Consider the following 22,377-nt stretch of genomic DNA (forward strand, 5'->3'; position numbering starts at 1 on the left):
GGAGATTGCCATGGGGGACCTCAGGGTCCCTGCCTGCCTCAGGAGGAGGCACAGCACTGCTGGGGGGTGGCTGGCACTGGCGCAGAAGCAGGAGTGGTCAGAGGGCACTGATGGCCCTGGCTGAGTCCAGGGAAGGACTGGGGAGGGTCTCCCCTCTCATCCCTCCTGGCTGTCTCTCAGATGTTCTTTGAGGACCGGCGGAGTGGCCGACCCCGGTCCATAGCCTGGGTACCCGACTGGGACCAGCTGAGCCACGCTGGAGCCAGGCAAGTGGGGAGTGGTGGTTGTCCCCTTTCATCCCCCTCAGCTGAGCCTTCCTCACTCTGGCCCAGGTGCTTTTCTTCCACCTCCCCAGTCCTCTGCCCTTCCACTTTCCCTTTAAGCCAAGTGCATCTCAGCCCTGTCCCTGTGGGGGTCAAGGAGACACCCCATGTGCAGCCCCGAGGCTCCCCTGGACACTGCTGTCACCTGAGCCATCCATTCTTGTCCCCCAAACCTCCCCTGCTGAGCTCTGCTGTGGCTGGTGCTGATGCCTGAGCGAGTGCAGCCGCTCCCAGTGATGCTCCAGCTGGTCCATGGCATAGCCCTGCCCCTCTTCCCCCTGCTGCCCCTCACCTGTCCCAGTCACCCCACAGCACGGAGGCACCCCCGACCCCAAAGGCTGCCCGTCGCCCCTCTGAGAGCGAGGACCACAGGAACGAGCGCAGGGAGAACCGTGCCAGCTCCATCTTCAGCTCCCGGCGGCAGGACTCCCGCCAGTCCATCTCGGAGCTGCCAGAGCCTAAGGTGATGCTCAGCACAGCCCTGGGGCCCTGCTCACATTCCCTGGGTATCCTGCTGCACCCAGAGCCCCTGGCCCTGCCTGCAGCACCAGCCCTGGGGCCCTGCTCACATTCCCTGGGTATCCTGCTGCACCCAGAGCCCCTGGCCCTGCCTGCAGCACCAGCCCCCAGCCTGGATGGGACCCCTCGAGAGGCTGGTGGCAGCCCCTGCTGCAGGGAGGGCAGAGGGCTGGAGGGGCAGGGTTTGCCATCCAGCCTGGCCCCTCTGAGGTGCTGAACCTTGCTTTTGTGCCCCAGGATGAGAAGTGGAGACTCTCCTGCAACGTGAGCGAGAGCACCCTGAGTGCCGAGAGGAAACAGCCCCCGCCAAGCCTATCTGCTGCTGGTGCTCAGCCCAGTGCTGCAGGTACAACCTGCCAGGCCACCTTGCTGAGAGTCCCTACAGCCCCACGAGCAGGGCTGTGCCCTCCCACACCGCCCCCAGGGCAGGTCCCTTCACCCCCTCGTGGTGGCACAGAGTGGGAGCACAGGCACGTTCCCTGCTGAACACTCCCTGTGGGGCTGCAGCCATTGATCCTGGACTTGGTGCCAGGAGTTGTTCCTGGTGGGAGCCAGCTCGTTGCTGGGTTCACATACCCTGGCACCTCTGCCCAGCACTGCCACACTCCCCTAGGCAGAATCGCTGGCCCCGACAGCCCTGGGGACGCTGATGGGCCCTATGCACCCTCAGGCTGGCTGAGCCTCCATCTCTCCTCTCCTGCCTGCACAGGCTCGTCCCCGTCTCCCACCGGCTTTGGTGGCCGCGTGAAAAGCGCCAGCAAGCTCCCACCCCTGCCCCGCAAGTTCAGCCCCGCGGTGTACGAGACGTTCCTGGAGCAGAGCGACGCTGCAGCCCCAGGGAAGGTACTGGAGAAGGGGAATTGGAGGGGAGGCACTGGCTGGTCCCCAGTCCCACCACCCCTCACGTCCCTCTCGGCTCACAGGCGTCCCCGTCCCCAGATGGGAACAGAAGCCTCAAGTCGCCGCCACTGCCGCCACCCAAGTCCAAGCGACTGTCACAGCTCTGACCCGCTGCCACATGCAGCTGCACTGTCTGCACCCTGCCCAGAGTGCCCCTGTGCCCAGCCCGCTGCTGGACTCACAGCCCTGCTTGATTCTCACCTGCTGGAGCACCTCTTGCAGCACTGCCACCCAGAGCAGGCTCCCTGTGTGCACCAGGCACTGCCACCCTGTGTCCCACCAGCTCTGGCTATTGCCACCCTCCTGGTGTCCCCTCCTGGGCTGGGAACCACCTGGCCCTGGATGTTTCCTATGCCTCTGGAGCTACGCTGAGCTCCCCAGACATGCAGCACCTCCCAGCCATGAGGACATCCCTCCCTCCACCTGAGCTGCCCATGGTCTGTGCCAATGCCAGGGAGCCAGTGACTTCCCCAGTGGCATTCCTGTGTGATTCCTGTTCCCATCCCTTGGCTGCCCACCCCGTCCTGCAGCACCAGGACCCATTCCTGAGCTGAACTGCACAGGAGCCAGCCAGGTGTGTACAAGGGCCCTGGCAGCCTCATGCTCTGCAGTGCCACCTCTCCTGCCCACACCTGCCACCTGCACCAGGCAGGTGTCACTGCCCTGACTGGCCATGCCACGCTCAGCTCCCACCTCTGCACTGCAGCCATGGCTAATAAAGGGCAAACACATCAAATGAGCACCTGCGTGGGGCTGAGTGTTGGGAAGGATGGATAAATATAATTATTCATAATAATACAGCCAGGATGAAAACAATCCTCCCTACTGACTGGACAATACCCTTACCTACAGATAAGTCCAAAAGTCAAATGGACTGTTCCATCTCACCCCCCAAAATGTATAGTTCACCACACACCTGTAACCCTCCCCTGAAACATCAGGTGTCTGTGACCCCATTGGCCCAAGTCTTGTTCCAGCCCACCTTGAAGCCCCCTGATAAGGGGTCTCCGAGGGGCCAAACGCCCTCTTGGAACTTCCACTCCCCTTTGAACTTCCCCTCTCTTGGAACTTCCCCCTCATAGGACCTCCACCCTCTCCTAGAGCATCCTCTTATCTCTCCCCTCACCCTGCTGCATCTGGCAGCTCCAAGCAGGACTTTTCTCCATCCCTAATAAACCTGATATTCTAACAGCAGCTTTCAGAGATCTCTCATCTCCATTCACCTAAACCATCCTGGAGCCCAGCGCTCCCTACAGCTGAGCACCCATGTGAGCCCCAGCACCCAGCCCTGCTTGCCCACAGCACAGCCAGGGCTGGCACCACCCCAAAGCACAGGAACTCACCCTCCTGCAGCAGGGAAGCCCAATGGTCACTTCCCAAGCCAGGCTGTGCTCCCGGACACAGGGAGGGGACTCGCTGGTCAACCCCTGAGCTGGCACAGGGCTCTTTATTCACGTGGGCTCGGTTGTATTTACAGTCTGTTACAGGGGGACCTGGACCCGTAACCGGGGGCTGGGGAGGGCAGGGGCTGCCTGCAGCTGGGAGCTGCCATCAGCAGGTTCCGTTCTACAGGGAGAGCGGGATCAGCCCCCGAGGCAGGGCTGAGGGACAGACACGGGGAGGAGGCGCCTCATGAGCACGGGGCGCCGGGGCTGGGCTCTCCCCGCATTCCCAGCGGAGCAGCGGGTGCTGCCTGCCCAGCTCCTCACAGAGGGCTGGCCGAGGAGGCTGCCAGGCGCTTCCCAATGTAGATCCTGCATTGGAGAGAGGGACTGTGAGGCACTGGTACAGGGTGCTGGGCTCCAGCAAGCCAGGAGCAAGGGGAGATGGCAGCAAGACCACTGCAGCTGCTGGGAGCTGTGGTGCACCCAAGGATGAGCAGCACAAATTCAGGGGTGTTCCCTCCTCCCCCAGCCCCATGGTGAGACCCACAGACACTCACCCCAGCCCCAAGGTCAGCAGGTGGCTGAGCAGGAGTGAGGGGATGAAGAGCAGCAGCAGCTCTGAACTGAAAAGTCTCTTCTTCCTCCCCACTGCACCTCCCTGCAGGCTCCACAGCACTGGCTGGGGGGAGCACACAAAGGCAAATTCCCTGGGAAAAGTTCATGGTTAACAGGGACACGGGGACAGCAGGATGGGGATCAGCAGGATGTGCTGGTGGGACACAGGACTTACTCTGGGGACAGGTACCGAGGGCAGCGGGTACAGGCCCAGCCCAGGGACGCTGTCAGGCGTCGCTGCCTCCACTTGGCTTCCTCTGGCACATCCCGCTGGAAAGAGACACAGGGCAGGTCAGAGCAGGGCCTGGGGGCACAGCAGGGAGTGGCAGGGGCAGCTCCCTCACCTGCCGGGGGTAAGGACAGCCTAGCTGGGGCTGGCTGTGTGCAGGCAGCACCTCACTCTCCCCTGGCTGATCACTCCCATGGCTGGCTCTGTCATCATCCCAGGCTGGGGAGCCCAGCACGAGCAGGGCCCTGAAAAGAGAAACCTTCAGTCACTGAGCCCAGCCTGTGGCCCCCAGCACCAGCCACAGCTCAGCAGGGCTCTGGAGCCTGGCTCCCTCTCAGGACTCACCCGTCACTGCTCTCTGTCTCCAGCTGGGCCTCCAGCAGCATCCGCTCCACGTCGGCGTGGCAGGAGAACGGCGAAGGCGCCGGCTCGGGCTCTGGGCAGCCTGGGCCACACCGCAGCTCCACCCAGGAGCCTGGGGGGGCTGTCAGCCCCTGCGCTGCCCCCAGCCCACCCCTGCACTTCATCCCATCCCAGCCGGGAGCCCTCCCCGGTACAGCCCACACCCCTGCCTGCAGTCCCTGACCCGGGACGCCCTGTGCACCCCCGGGACCCGCATCCGCCTCTGCCCCCGCGGTGCTCATCAGCCCCCGGTGCCCCCACTGACCCAACCCCCGGTGCACGTCAGCCTGCCCAGGATCCCCGCGCTCCCACGTCAGCCCACCCCTGCACTCCATCCCATCCCAGCTGGGAGCCCTCCCCAGCACACTCCGCACTCCTGCCTGCAGTCCCTGACTCAGGACGCCCTGTGCACCCCCGGGACCCGCATCTGCCTCTGTCCCCCCGGTGCTCATCAGCCCCCGGTGCCCCCACTGACCCAACCCCCGGTGCACGTCAGCCTGCCCAGGATCCCCGCGCTCCTGCGTCAGCCCACCAGAAACCCCGCCTGGGCTCCCCACCGACCCGCTCCCCACCAACCACCGGGGGCTCCCGGTGACCCAGACCCCCACGTGTGCACGTCAACCCCTCCACCCCCGGGCTCCCCACTGTCCCGAACCTCGCGGTGCCCCGACCCGCCCGGGCTTCCCATTGTCCCAACCCCCTGGGTGCCCCGAAACCCCCGGTTCCCCGCTGTCCCGGGTCCCCCCGCACCGTCGTCGCCGGTTCCCGCCATGGCCCCGCGGGTGCTCCGCGCGCAGCCCCCGCCGCCGGCGGTCACGTGACGCCCGCGAGCCCCCATGTAAATAAAACCACCGGGCGCCGGTCTCTTCTTAAAGCGGCGCCGGCTCCGCCCGCTGGGGCCCGCGAGCCGCAGCTCGCCCGGCCGCGCCGGCCCCGCCGCGTTGCCCCTTTAAGCGGCGCCTACGTGCGGCGCGCCAGCAAGCGTCGGCTGCGGCGCGTGCAGACCCGCACGGAGCCGGCCCGGCCCCGCCCCCCCGTCCCGCTGGCCCCGCCCCCCCGTCCCGGTGCCCGCACAGCCCGAGCCGCGCCGGACGCTGCCGCCGTTTATTTCCGCCGCTAGGGGGCGCCTCCGCCCCGCCCGTCCCGCCCGCGCGCTCCCGGTGACACCGGACCGGACCGGAGATCCGGTCAGGGGCTGCCACCGGCCCGGAGATCCGGTCAGGGGTTGCCACCGGCCCGGAGATCCGGTCAGGGGTTGCCACCGGCCCGGAGCTCCGGTCAGGGGCTGCCACCGGCCCGGTCAGGGGTTGCCACCGGCCCGGTCAGGGGCTGCCGCCGGCCCTTGCCGCTCCGTGCTTCTCAGCGAAGCGCCTGCGGGAGAGAGCGGCCTCAGACACGGCGGGGCTGGGACCAGCCGAGGAGCCTCCCGTGAACCCACCCGGGGATCGCCCGTCTGGCCAGGACACAGCTCCGAGGGACCGGGACAAGGGACCGGGACACGGGGACACTGCAGCACCCCCGGGCCAGGTGCTCCCTGCAGCACCCCCGGGCCAGGTGCTCCCTCGGATCCGTTTCGTTCCAGGCTCACCTGGAGCCCAGGGGAACGGGTGAAGGCAGTAGGAGCTGCTCTGGGAGGGGCACGGGGACAAGTCCCTGCTGGGGACAATCCTGCTGGACCAAGCGAGGGCAGCGAGGGGCTGCCAGGCTGCCCATAGCAGCTCATGGTCCCCAAGAAAACACACAGGATCTCTGTGTCCCTGCCAGGTGTCCCAGTCAGGGTTTCCTAACAGGATGGTTCCCTCAGCACCACCTCAGCCATCCATAGCCCAACAAGCCCAGCCACACTCAACTTCCCCTCAAACACATCCTCAATTTTCTGTATCTTTCTAAACCAAGACCCACACACCACAACCGGCCTCTTGTGCCAGGATTTGCCTCATGAAAACCCTGCACAGAGTTCAAACTCACTCCCTGTGCCCTCACACCAAGAAGGATTAATGGAGCTGTCCCTGGTGCCAAACAGGAATGTCCTGCTCACACCAGTGGCACCCCAGAGAAACCCAGTCCCACGGGGGCTCCCATCAGCCAGACATGGAAAGCCCAGTGCCTGGGGCACCTCGGGTGCTGCTGGGGCCAGGATCTGGGGGCTTGGGCAGGGGGAAATTTTGTGTGGCCCTGGCACGGGGAGGCGTGGGGGGCTCTCACCTCCTGGCATAGTCGTACAAGGCTCGTTTCCTCTCCTGCAAGGACAGGTGACGCTCCACGGGGGACTTTGCAAACTGCTTTGTAGCCGGCTAGAAGAGAAAGCACAGGAGCCATCAGGAGACAGATGAAGCAGGGGCCTCCTTGGTGGCCCTGCAAGGACCTGGCATGCCAGGCTCCATGCCCTTGGCTAGTCCTGAACATGAGCCACCAGAGCAGGGAGACACAACCCCAAAATACCTTGGAAGAAGGCGCAGCCACAGAGCCCTGGATGCCAGAAGCAGCTGCAGCCTGGGAGGTAGATGGGGCAGGCAGGTCTCCAGCCTCTTTGCTCTCAGGGAAGAAGGGAACTCTCCCCTCCAGCAAGTTGGCAATGGTGGTGTCCACACAGTTGGTTTGGACTGTGGGGACAAAGGGAGATCAGGACGCTCCATCCTGGCTGCCAGCGTGTGCCAGTGCAGCGGGGACAAGGTTTCCTCTTTCAGACCACAGAAGGTGCTCCCACGTCCCTGCTGCCACCCCAAGTCCCTGCTCACCCAGGTCTGTCTTGATGACCTCCAAGGGCACGTGAGGCAGCACCTCCTTGACCTGCTGTGCCATGGCCACGACCCGCACGTCCTCGGGAGCACCCACGGGCAGGCTGGGGGGCACCCTGGGCCGGGCTGCCGGGTGCTGGCTCAAGGCTGCAGAGAAAGGACAGCGGGCACAGGGTGAGGGATTGAAAGTGGGCAGTCTGTCACTGAGAGCAGACAGAGTCCCCCCAGAAAGCAGAGGCTCCATAGGCAGGATCCCCACCTGGGGCAAAGGGCAGCCGTGCCGTGTGCCTCAGCCTCTTCATGTGCTCGGTCCTGTCGGCAGCGGTGATCCGTGTGGATACCACACCCAGCTCCATGGCCAAGAGCTGGGGAATGCAGAGGAGTCACGCATTAAAACACAACACACACAGCCCAGGCAGCTCCTCCAGGCTGGGGAACGTGGCAGGGGTACATGGAGCCATGGTGAGGGCAAGAGGGCTGGGAACTGATCTCTCCAGAGCCCGAGAAGGAGCAGGAATAGCGATATCATCCTGCCAAAACGGGCTGACAAGGAGATAGGAGATGTCTGGAGCTGGGAAGTACCCAGCACGTATGGGCAGAGTGGAGAAACAAGTGCTTTGTATGATTTGTGGCATTATAAAAAGGGAGTGAAAGGTCTGGACTCAATGGGAAGAGTCCTGACAACTGCAGAAAGGCTCAAAGTGGGGTGGCAAATAGGCCATGAAATAACTGAGTTCTTGCAAAAGGCAATAAACATGAAATGTTTGAGTCCTAGATGCTGAGAATTTTAGACTTTCTGTGCTTTTTAACCCCTGAGAGAACCCTGCATTTGACCTGAGGCTGTAGAAAAAGGTTTTAAAATTAAATAATAGAACTAAGATTATGAGTGTGTAGTTTGATTAGAAGTGTGTAACACCACGTAGTAAAAAAACTTGGTTTTAGAATATAATAATATATATAACAAAATAAAAGTTTTAAAACAAAAACTAGTCCTTATTCATAAGTTTAAGTAGTATTTTATATTTAAACAAAAAAATCCACATTACAAAACACATGTAGTTAATAATTAAGTTAAAAATAAAAATAAAACTTATAAAAATAAATACATAACCATTTTATAGCTTATTAATAAAATACTACAAAATTCACTACTTATAAAAACAAAATATAAGTCTAAACACAAAATAGCACCTCGAACACTTTCAATCCCGACCTTAACAAAAAAAACCCCAAAAAAACCAACAACGTACCAGAGCTCCCAGCACACACAGATATCCAGAAATGCCCTCTGCAACTCTGCCTGCACCCTGCTCTCCTCTGTGCCCACCCCTGAAGTGCAGCAGTCCCACACGCCCCTCTCCCACACCACCCTCCTACCTCCTGAACTCGGAGCGCAAAGTCCTCACTCCGCTCGTCCGCTCGTCTGGGGACAGACGGCATCCACCTGCGTGGGGACAACAGCTCATGGAGCCAGCCCTGCTGGCAGCAGCCCCTGGGGACACCCTGCCAGGGGCAGCCATGCCATCCCCACCTCCCTGCTCACCCCACAAAGCCCAACACCCACTCCCGAATCCAGGACATGGCAGAAGGCAGAACTGGAGCTCAAGTGTAACACGAGGGATCTGCAGTTCCCAGAAAGGCCTTAATGAGGATCCGTGGCCATTTACATGGAAGTGGGAAACGGGTCACCCAGAATTTAGGCAGACAGAACCAGGGAAAGGCTGAAATACACCAAGCCCTACATTTGATTCCCAGTCTCTTTCACTGCCCTCGTTACAGCAAAGCTACTCAGCCAGCTTGGGCTCACCCAGGCTTTGGACCACCCCACTCCCAGGGGATTGTAGGGAGAGACAGGGACACTGAGCTGAACAGGCCTGGAGAGAATCACTGCAGAACACCTGGAAACTTGAACTAAACACCTGGAACGACTGAGACTCCTCTCCTTCCCCAACAGGAACCCCCTCCACATTAGAAGCTGGACACGGCCAGGCCCAGATGTGCCAAGCCCAGCCCTGCTGAGGCACCCAGGGAGGGAGCTCTCAGTGCCACGGTGACACCACAGTCCTGCCCACCCTCAACCCTGCCCCAAACGGAAGAGAGAGACGTAGTACCTTACTTGATAAACTGTGAAGGGAACAAAGAAGGTCCAGAGCAGCTCTGTGATCCAGGAGGAGTCAGCCACACTCTGGGGAAGAGAGCACAGTGAGAGCCCACCCATGGAACAGGAGGTGGTCGAGGTTCCACTGGGGAAGGAGGTGGGCAGAGCACACCTGAGCTGTGGCTGGAGGATTGGGAAAGGGGGAACAGCAAAGCCAGTGCGAGCAGGGCAAGCCCCAGGGCAGCTTCACCCTCAGTGGTCATCACCAGTTTTCACTGCTCCCAGTGAAAACTTTCCTCCCACTAAGACAGCAGCAAGACTTTTCCTCAGTATCCTCAGTCTGTCCCTTCAGAAAGCTACAAAAATGTCTGAAAACCTACTTAATGCTTCCTCAGAACCAAGAACAATCCTCCCTCATTCTGGTGGCAACAGCCTTTCTGTGATGTCCCACCTCCTGTACGCTCTCCCAGGGAACAGCACAAGATAAAACAGCCTCAGGTTGTGCTAGGGGAGGCTGGATATTGGGAAAATTCCTCCTTGAAAGGGCTGTTCAGCTCTGGCACAGCTGCCCAGGGCAGGGGGAAGTCCCCACCTCTGGGGGGGATTTAACAGCCCTGTGGATGTGGCACTTGGGGACATGGTCAGTGGTGGCCTTGGCATTGTGGAATGGTGGGATTTGATGGGCCCAGAGGGATTTCCTGAACAATTCTGTGATTCTCAGACAGGCTCATGCCTGGTTTATCCCACAGCCTGGGAAGAGGAGCTGCAAATGAGAAAAGCCCTGAAAGCCCAGAAACAAGATGAACAGAGAAGCCTCATCTGGATAAAGTAATCCTCAGAACCCTAAACACAAAATGCCTGAAGTGATGCCCACAGCCAGATTTCAGTTGCACTGCCTGTGCCACAGAACAACACCCTCCATGCAACTGGAGCTGGAGCAAATTCTCTCTTAACCCCAAATTTGATGTTTGGCCCAACCCAGTGCCTAATATACATTACACAATTATATAAGAAAACTTTTTATAAAACACCAATCAATCTATTCAAAATATCACATCTCCAATACTTCCAGCTTAAAATCACCCCAGAAATCCACCAGGATTTACTCAGCCAATGTGCAGGAAGCACAAAGTCCTGCTCAGACTCTGAAGGTAAAATTTGAGCCAGGAAGTGACTGTAACCAGCACCTCCACATAGACCTGCTGTTCTCCCTAACATGCACGAGGGAAGAGATACAGAGACACAAAGACACACAGCTTGACACATCCCAGAATTTCTCAAATGAACCAAACCCATAAAAGCATAAGATATTCCTTATAGACTGTCCAGAACAGAAGAACTTCCTCACTTCTCTGGAGGAGTCATTCAAAATTTAACTTACTGCTAGAAAACTGCACCTTCACCTACACTTGTGACCTGCCTTAACTCTGTCTCAGCACCCCTGGCCTGCCAGGGGTGACCAAAGCTCTGCCAAATATTCCTGCAGTTCCCATCCAGGTGACTCCTCACCCTGCCAGGGGCTCCTTTGCTGTGTCCCACAGAAACACCACAAGTGACAGTCATGACTGGCAGCTTTCTGTAGTCACCAGATCATTAAAAAATCAATATCAAAACAAGAAATTCAACAAAGCCTCACCGAGAGCAGTTTCCCTGCAATGCCTTTGGCAGTGCTGCCATTGCCCTCATGGACTTTATCCCAGTGTGGGGCTGCTCCTGCACCACTGTCCTGTATCTGTGCCAGGGGCACCAGGGCCTCCAGAGCCCTGCATGACCTTTGGCATGAGGATTGCCTGCAGCTGGTCTTTCACAGCACAGAACTCACCAAAAGCAAAGCAGACTGCACTCTGGCCATGGAAGCCAGAGGCAGAGGGACAGCCAGCTGGGCCACCAAACAGATGTAACCAGGGGAGTCCTGACTGGCCAAACTCTCAGGGAAGCCACTGGGAACTGTGTTAGCCCTGAGCAGCTGCTTCTAGAGTGCCAGGACATGAGGCCAGGCCACACCACAGACTCCAAAGCAGAAAGAAAAGCTGTACCCACCCTACACCCTGCCCCTGTGCCCACCACTCACCACAGCCACCAACGGCCTCCGGACCTGCAGGGCAACGGGCTGGACCTCATCCAGGATGGAGAAAGGCCAGGAGCTGGAAGGGAGGAATTCTGCAGTGAATGATCCCTGAGCCACCCAAAGCCATTTTGTCACAATACAGCAGAGCCATTCCCAGACACCCTGCTGGAGGAATTCCCAGTCCCTCACCTGAAGCGGAGCAGCCCGGCCCTGCCGTTGGTGGCTGCCTCCTCTGGGAACAGCAGCAGTGGTGGGTTCCTCTGGTGGGCCGAGTATTCCTTCAGGGAATCCACCAGCTCTGCACGGCTGCCTGTCACTCCCAGCTCCATGAATCCCCGGGACCAGCAGATGAACCCTGGGGCACCACTCAGGGCAGGCTGCAGGGAGAACAGGAGTGAGGAGGAAATGCCGCCCTGCTCACCCTTCCATGCCCTCCTGCCCCCCCAGGCCAACCTTCCCAGGTGACAGAGGTGACAAAGTGCCTGCTCGTTAGCAAAAACCCCTCTGGGACTGAGAGTGTTGGCAGCACCGGTGGCTGAGAACTGCCAGGCCTCAGCCCCAATTCCACAGGAAATGGATTCCAAATCATCATTCAGACTGTGCCCTGCCTGCCAGACACATGCACTCCCAGCTGCCTGTGTCCCTAGTGTTTTCTCCAGCTGTCCCTGACACACTTGGCAGGACACACTCTGCTCCCAGGAGTCCCCCCTCTCCAGGCCAGGGGTAAATCAATGGCTGTGCAGGACACAGGAGCCACCCAGACCCTGCTGACTCACCAACTCCACACACAAAGAATTTTACAGGACAGCAGAGACAGGCCAGAACTACCCAGGCACCACCAACACACAGCTCCCTGAGCACCCTCCATGCTGTCGTGGTTTGACACGGAAAGATAATTTTTTCCGGAAGGAAGGGGTCAATTTAGATATTGACCAATTGAAAGTAGACACGCCTCTGAGAACACAGAGGGGTTGAAAGCAGAATTCCCAGGGGAACTCGCTCTCTTTGGTTCCGGTCAGCGTGCAGTGCAGACCTTCCCCCGCCCAGCCACGAGCTGGGTGGGGGAGGGGAAGCCCATGGCCTGAGAAAGGTAGGCCGAAAGCCCCAAGGGTGGTGAAAGGACTGGAACCGGGCTGGCCCCTGCAGATGGAAGGGTGGAAGAAATCTGGGATGTCTCCATTTCCCCCCCCAGAGTTCCTCTCCCGAGAGGGAGAGAGAAAGCCGCAAGGAAGGAGGAGCGGGGGGAGCTGCTGCAAGGTGCCCAGTTGTGTGGGAGTTGCTGGATGTCCGGGCATCGAGCCATCCTGGGAGTTCGGACTTTTAACCCTTTCTTGAGAAAATGAAAGCTTTGTGAATTTTCCTTTCCCCTCCTCGGTTTGAAAGAGAGGAAGAGGGACACCTTGGACCCTGGGATGGGATGTTGGAAGGAGGAATTCTGGATGGGAGGGGGACAAGGAGTGGCTTTTGGCTGGACTTTTCCGTGTTAGCCACAACCTGAACCAAATCTTCTCCGTCAAGAAGGACTGTGTTTTGGGAGGATGCCAGTGAGTCAAGAGACCTGCTTCAGCTGAGAAAAAGACAAAAGTGGAGTGAACAGAGAAAAGGTTAGGGGGTTTGTGGTGGCGCCCCCTTGCCCTGGAAAGGAAAGAGAAGAGAAGAAGATCTCTGTTCTTGAGCCCTCGGCCCCAGGGGAAAATGGGGGGGACTGTGGTCCCAAACAATGAAAAACTGAACTGTTGTTTTCTCCCCTCTTGGCAGGGCATCCTTGAAAGGAAAAATCCTAAAGGCAGTCTGACCATCCATGCATTGGTGGTGAGAGCACTGTGCATGGAAAGGAGAAGGGTCACCATGGCAAACTTTTTCTCCGGGCGGTGCCATGTGTGACATGGAAACACAGGATGTGGAGCTGTGTTTCTTGGGGGGGTCTGTGGCACAGGAGAGACTCTGTTCCCTCGATGGACTGAGTATCGATTGCTTGGAGGGTGGAAACCTGATTGGGGTCCAGATTGTGTCTCACTGTGGTTTGTTGGAGTTGGGTGGTGGGGGGAGGAATGTTTTGCAAGGTTTTCATTTGATCTTTGTGTGGATTTTTTCCCCCCTTCTTTAGTTTTCTCTTTTCTTTAGTAGTAGTAGTTTAATAAAGTTTTTTTCCTGTTATTAAGCTTGGGCCTGCTTTGCTCTATTCTAGATTCCACTTCACAGCATTCAAGGTAGGGATCACATTTTCATGGGGGCACTGGCATTGTGCCAGTGTCAAACCATGACAATGCACCTCCCAAAACTGCCCACCCAGTGCTGGGGGAAACCCCACAACCAGCCCTGTCCCCTCATCCAAAAGGGCAGAGAAGGAAGCAGCTGCTGGGATCTGTCCATTCTTCCACCAAAATCAACCCCCACATGTAACAGCTCCTGCTGCTCCTCACCCTGTTCCACTTTTCCACGCAGAGCCCAAGAGTGACACTGAGCCACAGGAAACACCTCAAGATTAACACCCTGAGTTAATAAATCAGATCTGGAGATGAAAGTTTCCAGGATCTGAAAGAGCCTAGAGGGAATCTGCGCCAGAAACTGGAGTGACAGGACAAAGATTAATGGGTACAACTGAGAGAGGAAAAATTAGGACTGGATATTAGGAGGAAATTTTATGGGTGTGAGAGTGGTGAGGTTGCCCAGAGAAGCTGTGGCTACCCCCTGAAACCCTGAAAGTGTCCAAGGCCAGGCTGGACAGGGCTTGGAGCCACCTGGGCTGGTAAAAGGTGTCCCTGCCCATGGCAGGGCGTGGCACCGAGCGGGCTTTAAGCTGCCTTCCCTGACACCACGGCAACCCCGAATGGAGCAGAGCTGCCCGTGCCCCGCCCTCGGGGAGGAGCCCCGGCCGTGCCCTCACCGTGTTGCAGGAGGTGAGCAGGCTGACGACGTTGTGGTCGAAGGGGGTGACATGGTTGGCAATGAAGACCCTGGTGCCGGCCCCGCGCAGCCGAGGGTCGCTCTGACGCACCAGCAACCCCAGCACGGAGCACATCACACGGACAATGAACCTGCCAGGGGAACAAGGATCTTCCTCGAGTCCTGCCCTCCAAAACACTGCTAGGTGACACGTCCAACAGGCAAAGACCCAGGAATTCTGGTGGCTGGACAAACGACACTGGCACCAAATGGAATGACCCGTCTGGTGCAGGAATTGGTGTGGGGCTGGGACTGGGATGAGGGCAGCAAGCGCCCTCAGAGCTTCTCAGCAGCAGACCAGGCTGATCCACGTGCTCCAAACCAGTCCCTGAGCACTCCAGAGGTGGCTGCCAGCTCTGGGCTTGGCAGAAGAAGCACCTCCCAGGCTCCTGCAGACAAGGAGTCCTGAAGGCACAGATCTTTCCCTGAGCCAAGCCCGCACAGCTGGGGACACCCAGGGGCTGGGGCGGCCCTGCCACCACCCCACACCCACCCCGGGCAGCACCCCGAGGTCACCCACCGGCGCACGACGCTGTCGGGCAGGGCGCAGCTGACCAGGAAGACGTGGACGCCGATGAAGACGCGCAAGACGAGCAAGCAGAGCCCCACGGGGGCGTAGAGCAGCAGGGCCAGCAGCAGGAACCCATCGGTCGGGAGCCTGCAGGGACACGGAGCGGCCGGGGCCGCCTGAGCGTGGCCGGGACGATCCCCACCCTGGTCCCGCCCCGCGGCCGCCGCTCCGCGCGGTCCCCCCCAGCAAATCTCCCATCCCACTTCGGGACCACCCCGGACCCTCCCCGCTTCCCCTCACGGGTCACCCCGACCTTCCCCACGGGGCTTTGGTGGGACACCCCCGCCCTCCGCTGGCCCCGCGACCCCCGCCCAGCGTTCCCTCAGTTCTGGCGCGGCTCCCCCAGGAGTCCGCGCCGGGCGGGCGCTTACCGGTGCGAGTCGAAGAGCCGCTCGGGGCCCGGGGCCGCGGGCGGTTCCATCCCCGCCGTGCCGGCGCCTCACGGCCGCCCCGCTCCCGCCGCCATCTTGCCCGCGGCCGCGCGCCCGGCCCGCGCGGGGCACGCTGGGAGCGCGCCCCCTTCCTGGTCCGCACGGCACCGCCGCAGCACTCTCGCCCCGGTCGCGGCCCTCGGCGGCTCCGGCGGACTCGGTGAGCCGCTCTGACAATGGGGCTGCCCCGCTCCGCTGTCGCGCCGGTTATCGGCGCATCTCGCTGACGGCGGGACCGTAGCTCCCAGCGGGACTACAACTCCCGGCGCGCCCCGCGGCACAACGCTTTTCCGGCAGTCTCCTCCTCGGAACTACAACTCCCGGCGTGCTCTGCGGTGGAGGACAGATTTGGGCTGGCCCCGCCTCAGGACTACAACTCCCGTAGTGCCCCGCGGCTCAGCACCGCCCCGGCGGGGCGCGGTTTCCGCTCGGCAGCATGGCGGCAGCGGCGCGGAGGGTGCGGCTCCGGTGCATCCCGGTGCCACCGGGTGTACAGCGCTGGTGCCGAGCGCTGACGGGGACAGCTGAGCCACCGCCGCCTCCTCCCCCTCCTCCTCCTCCTTCCCATCCTCCGCCGCCGTCCGCCTGGGGCCGGTCTCTGGCGGCGGCGGTGGGCGCCGGGGCGGCAGCGCTGGTGCTGCTGTGGGCCCGGGAGCGCCGCCGGTCCCCGCTGAGCGCCGCCGTGCCCGCCCCGCCGCCCGCCCCGCCGCCTACCTCGCCCCGCGCCGCCTTCAACTTCATCGCCGACGTGGTGGAGAAAACGGCGCCCGCGCTGGTCTACGTGGAGATCGTGGGCAGGTACCGGCACCGGGAGGTCCCCGGGAGGGGTTTCCCTCCTCCCTGTGCAGTGCGGCCCCGGCACCTTCGGGACCTCCGCCGGCCTCTCCTGAACCGTCCCGGAGGGCTCCCGTGAGCGCCTCGGGAGGCACCGACACTTCCATGTCCTGCGGGGCCGTCTGGCGAAGCTGCCGCCCGGGCTGCCCCGTTAACGCTGCCTGGGGGCAGCACTTGGTATTTATTTCCCTTTGTGCTCTCTAATGTTCTCACCACGCAATGCCTCCGGCCTCGGAGCACCTCTGTGCAGCAGCTCTGCCCTCACCAGCTGGGTGGCTGCTGCTTCCAGCTTGGTGTCACCGGTGTGCAGTGTCACCTTTGCTGCCTCACCGTGCGAGGAGGCAGCAGCTGGTGCTGCTCCTTCTCTGGGTTCCTGACCCACATTGGCAATAATTCACCACCGGCTGGGCTTTGGCCTTGCTGGTCCATCCCGTTTTCCATTCCCTTCACCTGACTAGCAGCAGAGGTTGGGGTGATTGACCAGGACCCAGAGTTGTGAATCCGCTCCCGCTCTCAGGAAATGTTCCTGTTGCCTCTCAGGTGTTTGTTACCTGCTTCAAGGCTGGGGTAAATGTCTTTTGGCCTTGTCCCTGCACAGGTCACAGCCTCTCCTTGCTCCCACGTGCTTCTGTTCCTGGCAGGATTGTACCTTCGTGGCTGTGCACAGCTCTGGATTCCTGTTGCACTCGTGCCGATTCCCCTATTTCTGCAAACTGCTGGGACAGGGAAGGAATCCTCCATGGTTCCGCTGCCCGTGCACCTTGCTACTCCCGATCAACCCTGTCCCTGCCACCCCTCCTGAGCCGTGCCCTCCTTGCAGACACCCCTTCCTGGGCCGGGAGGTGCCCATCTCCAACGGTTCGGGCTTCGTGGTGTCCCCGGACGGGCTGATCGTCACCAACGCGCACGTGGTGGCCAACCGGCGGCGCGTGCGGGTGAAGCTGGCCAGCGGCGACACGTACGACGCCGTGGTGCAGGACGTGGACCAGGTGGCCGACATCGCCACCATCAAGATCAAGCCCAAGGTGGGCGCGCGCGTCCTGGCCGCGGGGGACGCCGGGAGGTGGGGGATGTTCCTCTTGTTCTGCTTTGTCCCGCTGACCGTCTCGCTGCCCGCAGCACCCGCTGCCCACGCTGCCGCTGGGCCGCTCGGCCGAGGTGAGGCAGGGCGAGTTCGTGGTGGCCATGGGCAGCCCCTTCGCCCTGCAGAACACCATCACCTCGGGCATCGTCAGCTCGGCGCAGCGCGGCAGCCGCGAGCTGGGCCTGGCCGCCACCGACATGGAGTACATCCAGACGGACGCTGCCATCGACGTAAGGGGCACGGGGGCACGGGAGGGTGGAGGGGGTTCACGTGGAGCGTATGGGGGTTCTGGCCGGTCGCCCTGGGATCGGCCTCGGGATGGGGCTTTTGTGGTCTGCTCACACTCTCTCTCCTCTGCTGCAGTTTGGGAACTCTGGGGGCCCCCTCGTCAACCTGGTGAGTTCTGCTGCTTGTCCCCTTGCTGGCTGGGATGTGCTGTGTGCCCCTTGCTCTGTGCCCCTCTCTGGGAGTGCTTGTGGGTGCTGGGAGGTTTCCTGGAGGGAGAGGGAGGTCTAAGCGTGGCGTGAGAGCTTTGTGCAGTATCTGAGGCATCTGGAGCTGATGGGCTTTGGTGGAGACGAGGTCTGGCTGGAGCTGGCAGGGCAGAGCCAGGGACTGCATGGACTCATCCTGGAGACTCAGCCCCTGGGTCCTGCCCAGCCTCAGCAGGGTGAGGCAGGACACAGGGCCAGCAGCCTGGGAGGGGTGGGCACAGAGGCAGGACCCCAGGCTGGTGCAGTAGTTCCCCTGCTCTCCACAGTGATCCAGGCTGGGTCACTGCTGGGATCACTGGATCACTGCATTGGGATCCCAGTGCCCTTTCCCTGCAGGATGGCGAGGTGATCGGCGTGAACACCATGAAGGTGACGTCGGGCATCTCCTTTGCCATCCCCTCGGACCGGCTGCGGAAGTTCCTGCAGAAGGAGGAGCACCGCAAGAGTGAGTGGGGACCTCCCTGCTCGGGGTTTGGGGGAAAAGGGTGAGAGAAGGAAACTTTGGCACAGCTGGGCTCTGGACCCTTCTTCCCAAGAAAAGCAAGGAGAGCAGGAGAACTCTTTGGGGTCTCATCTGGTGCCACAGGAAATCTGTGCAACTGCTGCCTTGCTTTGTCTGGTTCTGTGACACTGGGGAGGGACATTCTCTGTCAAAATTTTGACAGACCATGGAAGCCAAGTCATAGTGCAAAATGCGACACCTGGAACGCTCCCGCTGGTGCTGAGAACTGGACTGAGCTGTTGTAGGGATTTGGAATAGCTCTGGATGCTGCCTGCCCTGAGGGCTGTGAGGGCTCAGCCCAGCACTGTTCTAAGCAGGTCTGTGTTTTCCAGCCATGACATTCCATGTCCTTTCCTTCCACAGGCTCCTGGTTTGGCAATGCAGAGTCGAAGCGCCGGTACATCGGGGTGATGATGCTGACCCTCACTCCCAGGTACCTGTCCTGAGCTCAGGGGCCAACAGACCGGTCCTGTTGGGGCAGGGATGTGTTGGGATCTTCCCAACTAACTGAGGATGCCTGGTTTTGGGAGGATTAAGCTATCACTCTCAAATATCTTTGTGCTTGTGTTGTGGTTAGAATGTAGGCTGGCTCATGGGTAAATTGGAAACTTGGAAGATTCTTCACTGGTGGCAGACTGTGAGCAGATAAAAAGTGCTCTCCTTCTCCACAGGAGGGTGGAGCCAGGTGGGGGTCAGGCTCTGCTGCCAGGGAACAAGGGACAGGACTAGAGCAAACTGCCTCAGGTTGTGCGAGGGGAGGTTGAAGTTGGATATTGGGAATATTCCTTCTTGGAAAGGGCTGTCCAGCCCTGGCACACCTGCCTGGGGCTACGCTGGAATCTCCATCCCTGGGGGAGATTCAACAGCTTTGTGGATGTGGCATCTGGGGACATGGTCAGTCGTGGCCTTGGCAGAGCTGGGGGAATGGTTGGACTTGATCCTAAAAGTCTTTTCCAACCCAAATAATTCTGTGAAGTGCCCATGTGAGCAAGCAGGACCTGTGCTCTCACCTCTGGGAGAAGGTCACCACCTGCTCTGGTTCTTTGGCTCTTGCAGCCACATTTAAGAGACCTTCAGCTGCCTCATGGGGCTGGTGCTGCTGTGCCATGCTGGGCAAACCCTTTTTGGAGCTGTGCTCTGCCCTCCTCAAGGTCTGGCGAGTTCCCCAGTGCCCAGCAGATGGTGCTGGCAGCCGGCAGAACCCGAGGGATGTGGGAGGCCGGCCCAGCCTCCTCCTGCTTCCCTGGCCACGCTTGCAGCGACCGAGTCTGTCAGAAGGCAGCGTGAAATTCCTCGGACACGGCTCCGGGGATGTGGTTCCAGCCCCTGAGCCAGTCCAGGGAAAGCACCTGACTGCCAGGCTTGTTTGTGCCCAACAGGAAGGGCTCCCAACAAGGGATTGCTCGCCTTGGAATCGGGTGATTGCCCTGAACACCCTGAACTTTTCCATCTGGAAACCTTTCCCTGGCACGGGAAGGAGAAGATCCATGTTGGGCACAGGTTCAGGCTCAGACCCTGTTCTGTGTGTGGTGCCCAGGCCAGATAAGAGGCAGTGGGCACAGAGATGTGTCAGAGTCCACAAGAAATCCTGTTTTTTACTATGAGGAGGGTGCTCAGAGCCTGGCACACGTTGCCTGGAGGGTTCTTGGAGATCCTCAAAACCCAGCTGGACACAGTCCAGAGCAGCCTGGCCTGACTGAGCCTGCTGGGGGTTGGGTGAGATGAACTTGAGAGGCCTCTTCCCACCTCTGCTGTGTGAAATTGGGAAGGGAGGGCAGCTTGCAGTGGGCTGTGGGACAGCACGGTTGAGTTCAGCACAGACCACAGCCACGTGGAGAGCCCTGACTGGCTGAGCAGGGACATGACAGGAGCAGAGCTGGGCAGAGACTGAGTGTGTGGGTCTGCAGGGATTAGAGCTGATGCAGTGTTTGAGGGAAGAATGCTGTCACTCTGGAGACATCCAGCTGGAGTGTTGCATCCACTTCTGGATTTCATTCAAGATTTGGTTTAGAAATCCTAAAATCTGTGGGAAAGTATGAGCAACTGGGATTGTTTTGACTCTACACTCAGCTTGTGTTGTGTATCCTGCCCAGCTAGGGCAGAGAAGTGAAACCGCAGCAGAGGAGGGGTGGGTCTGACCCTGGGAAGGGTGATGTGACTTGGGGATGTGCATCACCACAGCTCTGATCCAGCTGGCAGCTGCTCCAGGGGTTTCCAGCTCTCCCTGGTGCCTTTGGGATTCTCATCCTTCTTGTTTTGACAGGAGGATGACGATGTTTGGGGCTGGCAACTGTGGCTCGTGCTCAGCAGGGTACAGGGACACCAGAGGGGAGGTTCTGTGCCTGGTCTCTAAGGCTGTGCAGCTGCAGGGAGTGGGGTGAGAGCCCTGCTCTGCCTCCAGCTCCATCCCTGATGCTGATGTTCACTGTGCAGCATCCTGGCAGAGCTGAAGCTGCGTGACCCCACCTTTCCTGACATCTCCTACGGCGTGCTGATCCACAAGGTGATCATCGGCTCCCCAGCACACCAGTAAGCGTGGGATTGGGGCTGGGTGAGGGAGCAGCTGTGGGATGCGTTTTCCTCCAGAGCAGCAGGGTTCGGTCTCTACAGCAGAAACCACCTGGGAACCTTTTCCCAGATTCTTGCTGGCTAAGTGCAGCTGTAGAACCTCTGCTGCCACAGCTCCTGCTGCACTTGGAGGACAACACCAAGCGTCTGCCTCACCCTCTGCGTGCTTGATCCGCGTTCTCCCTGCAGGGCAGGGCTGAAGGCCGGGGACGTGGTGCTGGAGATCAACGGGACGGTGTCGCGGCGCGCCGAGGACGTGTACGAGGCGGTGCGGACGCAGCAGAGCCTGGCGCTGCTGGTGCGGCGCGGCTACGACACCCTGCTGGTCAGCGTCATCCCCGAGGTCACCGAGTAGCAGAGAGCACCCAGCCAGAGCCGAGGGCAGGACTGAGATGTGGCTGTGCTGGCCAGGCAGAGACAAGAGGGGCCAGGAGAGGGGCCTGTGCTTGGGTGACGTGTGGCGCAGCCGTTCCTCTCTGTGTTCAAATAAAGCACTTTTCTAGCGGCCCCCACGGCCGTGTCACCTCCTTCCCCTGGCAGCAGCAGTTGCCTGGTGGAGGCTGGGCTGTGTGGGACCTTGCTCCTCCTGTCAGTCCCCGCATGAGACCCCGCGGCTGGGGAGGAACTCGCCGTGCCTCCAGGGACCTTATCAGTGTTCATTGGTGTTCTGCCACCTGCTTGGAGCCCACCTGGGCTGGGATCTGACTCCTCTGTGTACCTGGCAGGCAGCTGTCGTGCCATGGATTGATTGTGTGGCCCCTTTGGGACCGGCATTACCTCCCTGGAGTGCAGCAGTGCTGGTGTGCCACGGCCATCTGGTCACATCCCTTCTGCTGGGAGATCTGTGATTGCTCCTGTCACCCTGTGTCCACATCCCCTCCCGTGCAGCAGCTTGCCAGGCCATGGTAAATTGGTAAATTGGTGTCAATGCCAAACTCGTGACGGCTGGGGCGGCATCTCCTGGCCCTGATGTCCAAGAGGGCTGAGGATGGGAGCCACAGCCGGGGCTGGGGCTCTGCCTGTCCCACCCCCGGCTCGCTGTCGGTGCTGGAGCTCTGCTCCCACACACACCCGGCCCCTGGGGACAGCTGGCTGCCGAGGGCTTTCGGGGAAGGAGCAGCTCCGGCTGTTCCTCTCCTTCCTGGAAGAGCCGGCGCTGGAGCGGAGCAGCGGCGAGGGCAGCCCGGAGCCCAGAGGAATGCAGCCGTCGGGCCGTGACAGCACTGCCGAGCCCGGTCCTGCTGCTTTTGGGACATGAAAGAAGCACAGTTCCTCAGGGTGCTGTGGCAAGGGGCGGCTCTGCCCCTGCCATGAGAACAGCACTCCTTTCAGCAGCCCCAGCCTCGCCGGAGGAATTCGCTGCCCCGGCCAGCGCCGCCGGCCCGGGGGAAATCGCGGCGTGTCTGGCATAGCTGCTCCGGCTGCGCCGACCGCAGCGCGTTCCAGGGCTGAGCCAGGGCTGAGCCAGGGCCTCCTGCCCCCTCCTCCTCCCAGGCTGCAGGCAGCAGCCGGGGTCCCCGCCGTGGGGAAGGGGCTGGTGGGGTCAGAGCACCCAGCTGAGGGGTGAGAGCTGGGCTGGACCTCCCTTGGTGGGGTCAGAGCGCCCAGCTGAGGGGTGAGAGCTGGGCTGGACCTCCCTTGGTGGGGTCAGAGCGCCCAGCTGAGGGGTG

At 60.5% G+C, this 22,377-nt stretch overlaps 3 protein-coding genes across 4 annotated transcripts in view; 2 read left to right on the plus strand and 1 right to left on the minus strand.

Annotated features, from left to right (window-relative positions):
• LOC110468737 (dedicator of cytokinesis protein 2) overlaps window positions 1-2,936 on the plus strand; it is a 48,820-nt gene extending 45,884 nt beyond the window's left edge. The window contains exons 49-53 of the mRNA XM_077782552.1: window positions 181-266; window positions 636-786; window positions 1,080-1,188; window positions 1,552-1,685; window positions 1,766-2,936. Of these exons, the coding sequence (XP_077638678.1) occupies window positions 181-266; window positions 636-786; window positions 1,080-1,188; window positions 1,552-1,685; window positions 1,766-1,849 (564 nt within the window). The 3' untranslated portion in view covers window positions 1,850-2,936. The remainder of the gene's footprint in view (window positions 1-180; window positions 267-635; window positions 787-1,079; window positions 1,189-1,551; window positions 1,686-1,765) is intronic.
• Window positions 2,937-3,170: 234 nt separating this feature from the next.
• On the minus strand, window positions 3,171-15,278 carry AUP1 (AUP1 lipid droplet regulating VLDL assembly factor). Of its 2 annotated transcripts, XM_077782684.1 has the most exons (15): window positions 15,166-15,278; window positions 14,744-14,881; window positions 14,165-14,315; window positions 11,467-11,654; window positions 11,281-11,353; window positions 9,223-9,296; window positions 8,489-8,555; window positions 7,371-7,476; window positions 7,112-7,258; window positions 6,816-6,976; window positions 6,579-6,667; window positions 4,087-4,216; window positions 3,918-4,012; window positions 3,685-3,834; window positions 3,171-3,496 (listed from the first exon to the last, which is right to left on the minus strand). In XM_077782684.1, the coding sequence occupies exons 1-15, from the start codon at window positions 15,213-15,215 to the stop codon at window positions 3,448-3,450; spliced, it is 1,668 nt and encodes a 555-aa protein (XP_077638810.1). In that variant the 5' UTR covers window positions 15,216-15,278; the 3' UTR covers window positions 3,171-3,447. The 2 variants fall into 2 exon arrangements, with proteins under 2 accessions (XP_077638810.1, XP_021382484.1); XM_021526809.1 differs by lacking the exons at window positions 3,171-3,496; window positions 3,685-3,834; window positions 3,918-4,012; window positions 4,087-4,216 and adding an exon at window positions 5,464-5,744.
• Window positions 15,279-15,579: 301 nt separating this feature from the next.
• HTRA2 (HtrA serine peptidase 2) lies at window positions 15,580-21,214 on the plus strand. The gene is made up of 8 exons (XM_021526810.2): window positions 15,580-16,023; window positions 16,880-17,084; window positions 17,179-17,373; window positions 17,507-17,539; window positions 17,974-18,082; window positions 18,503-18,572; window positions 20,573-20,668; window positions 20,897-21,214. The coding sequence occupies exons 1-8, from the start codon at window positions 15,662-15,664 to the stop codon at window positions 21,060-21,062; spliced, it is 1,236 nt and encodes a 411-aa protein (XP_021382485.1). The 5' UTR covers window positions 15,580-15,661; the 3' UTR covers window positions 21,063-21,214.
• The last annotated feature ends 1,163 nt before the right edge of the window (window positions 21,215-22,377 follow it).

Source organism: Lonchura striata, chromosome 4, assembly GCF_046129695.1.
Source record: "Lonchura striata isolate bLonStr1 chromosome 4, bLonStr1.mat, whole genome shotgun sequence".
Lineage (NCBI taxonomy): Eukaryota > Metazoa > Chordata > Aves > Passeriformes > Estrildidae > Lonchura > Lonchura striata.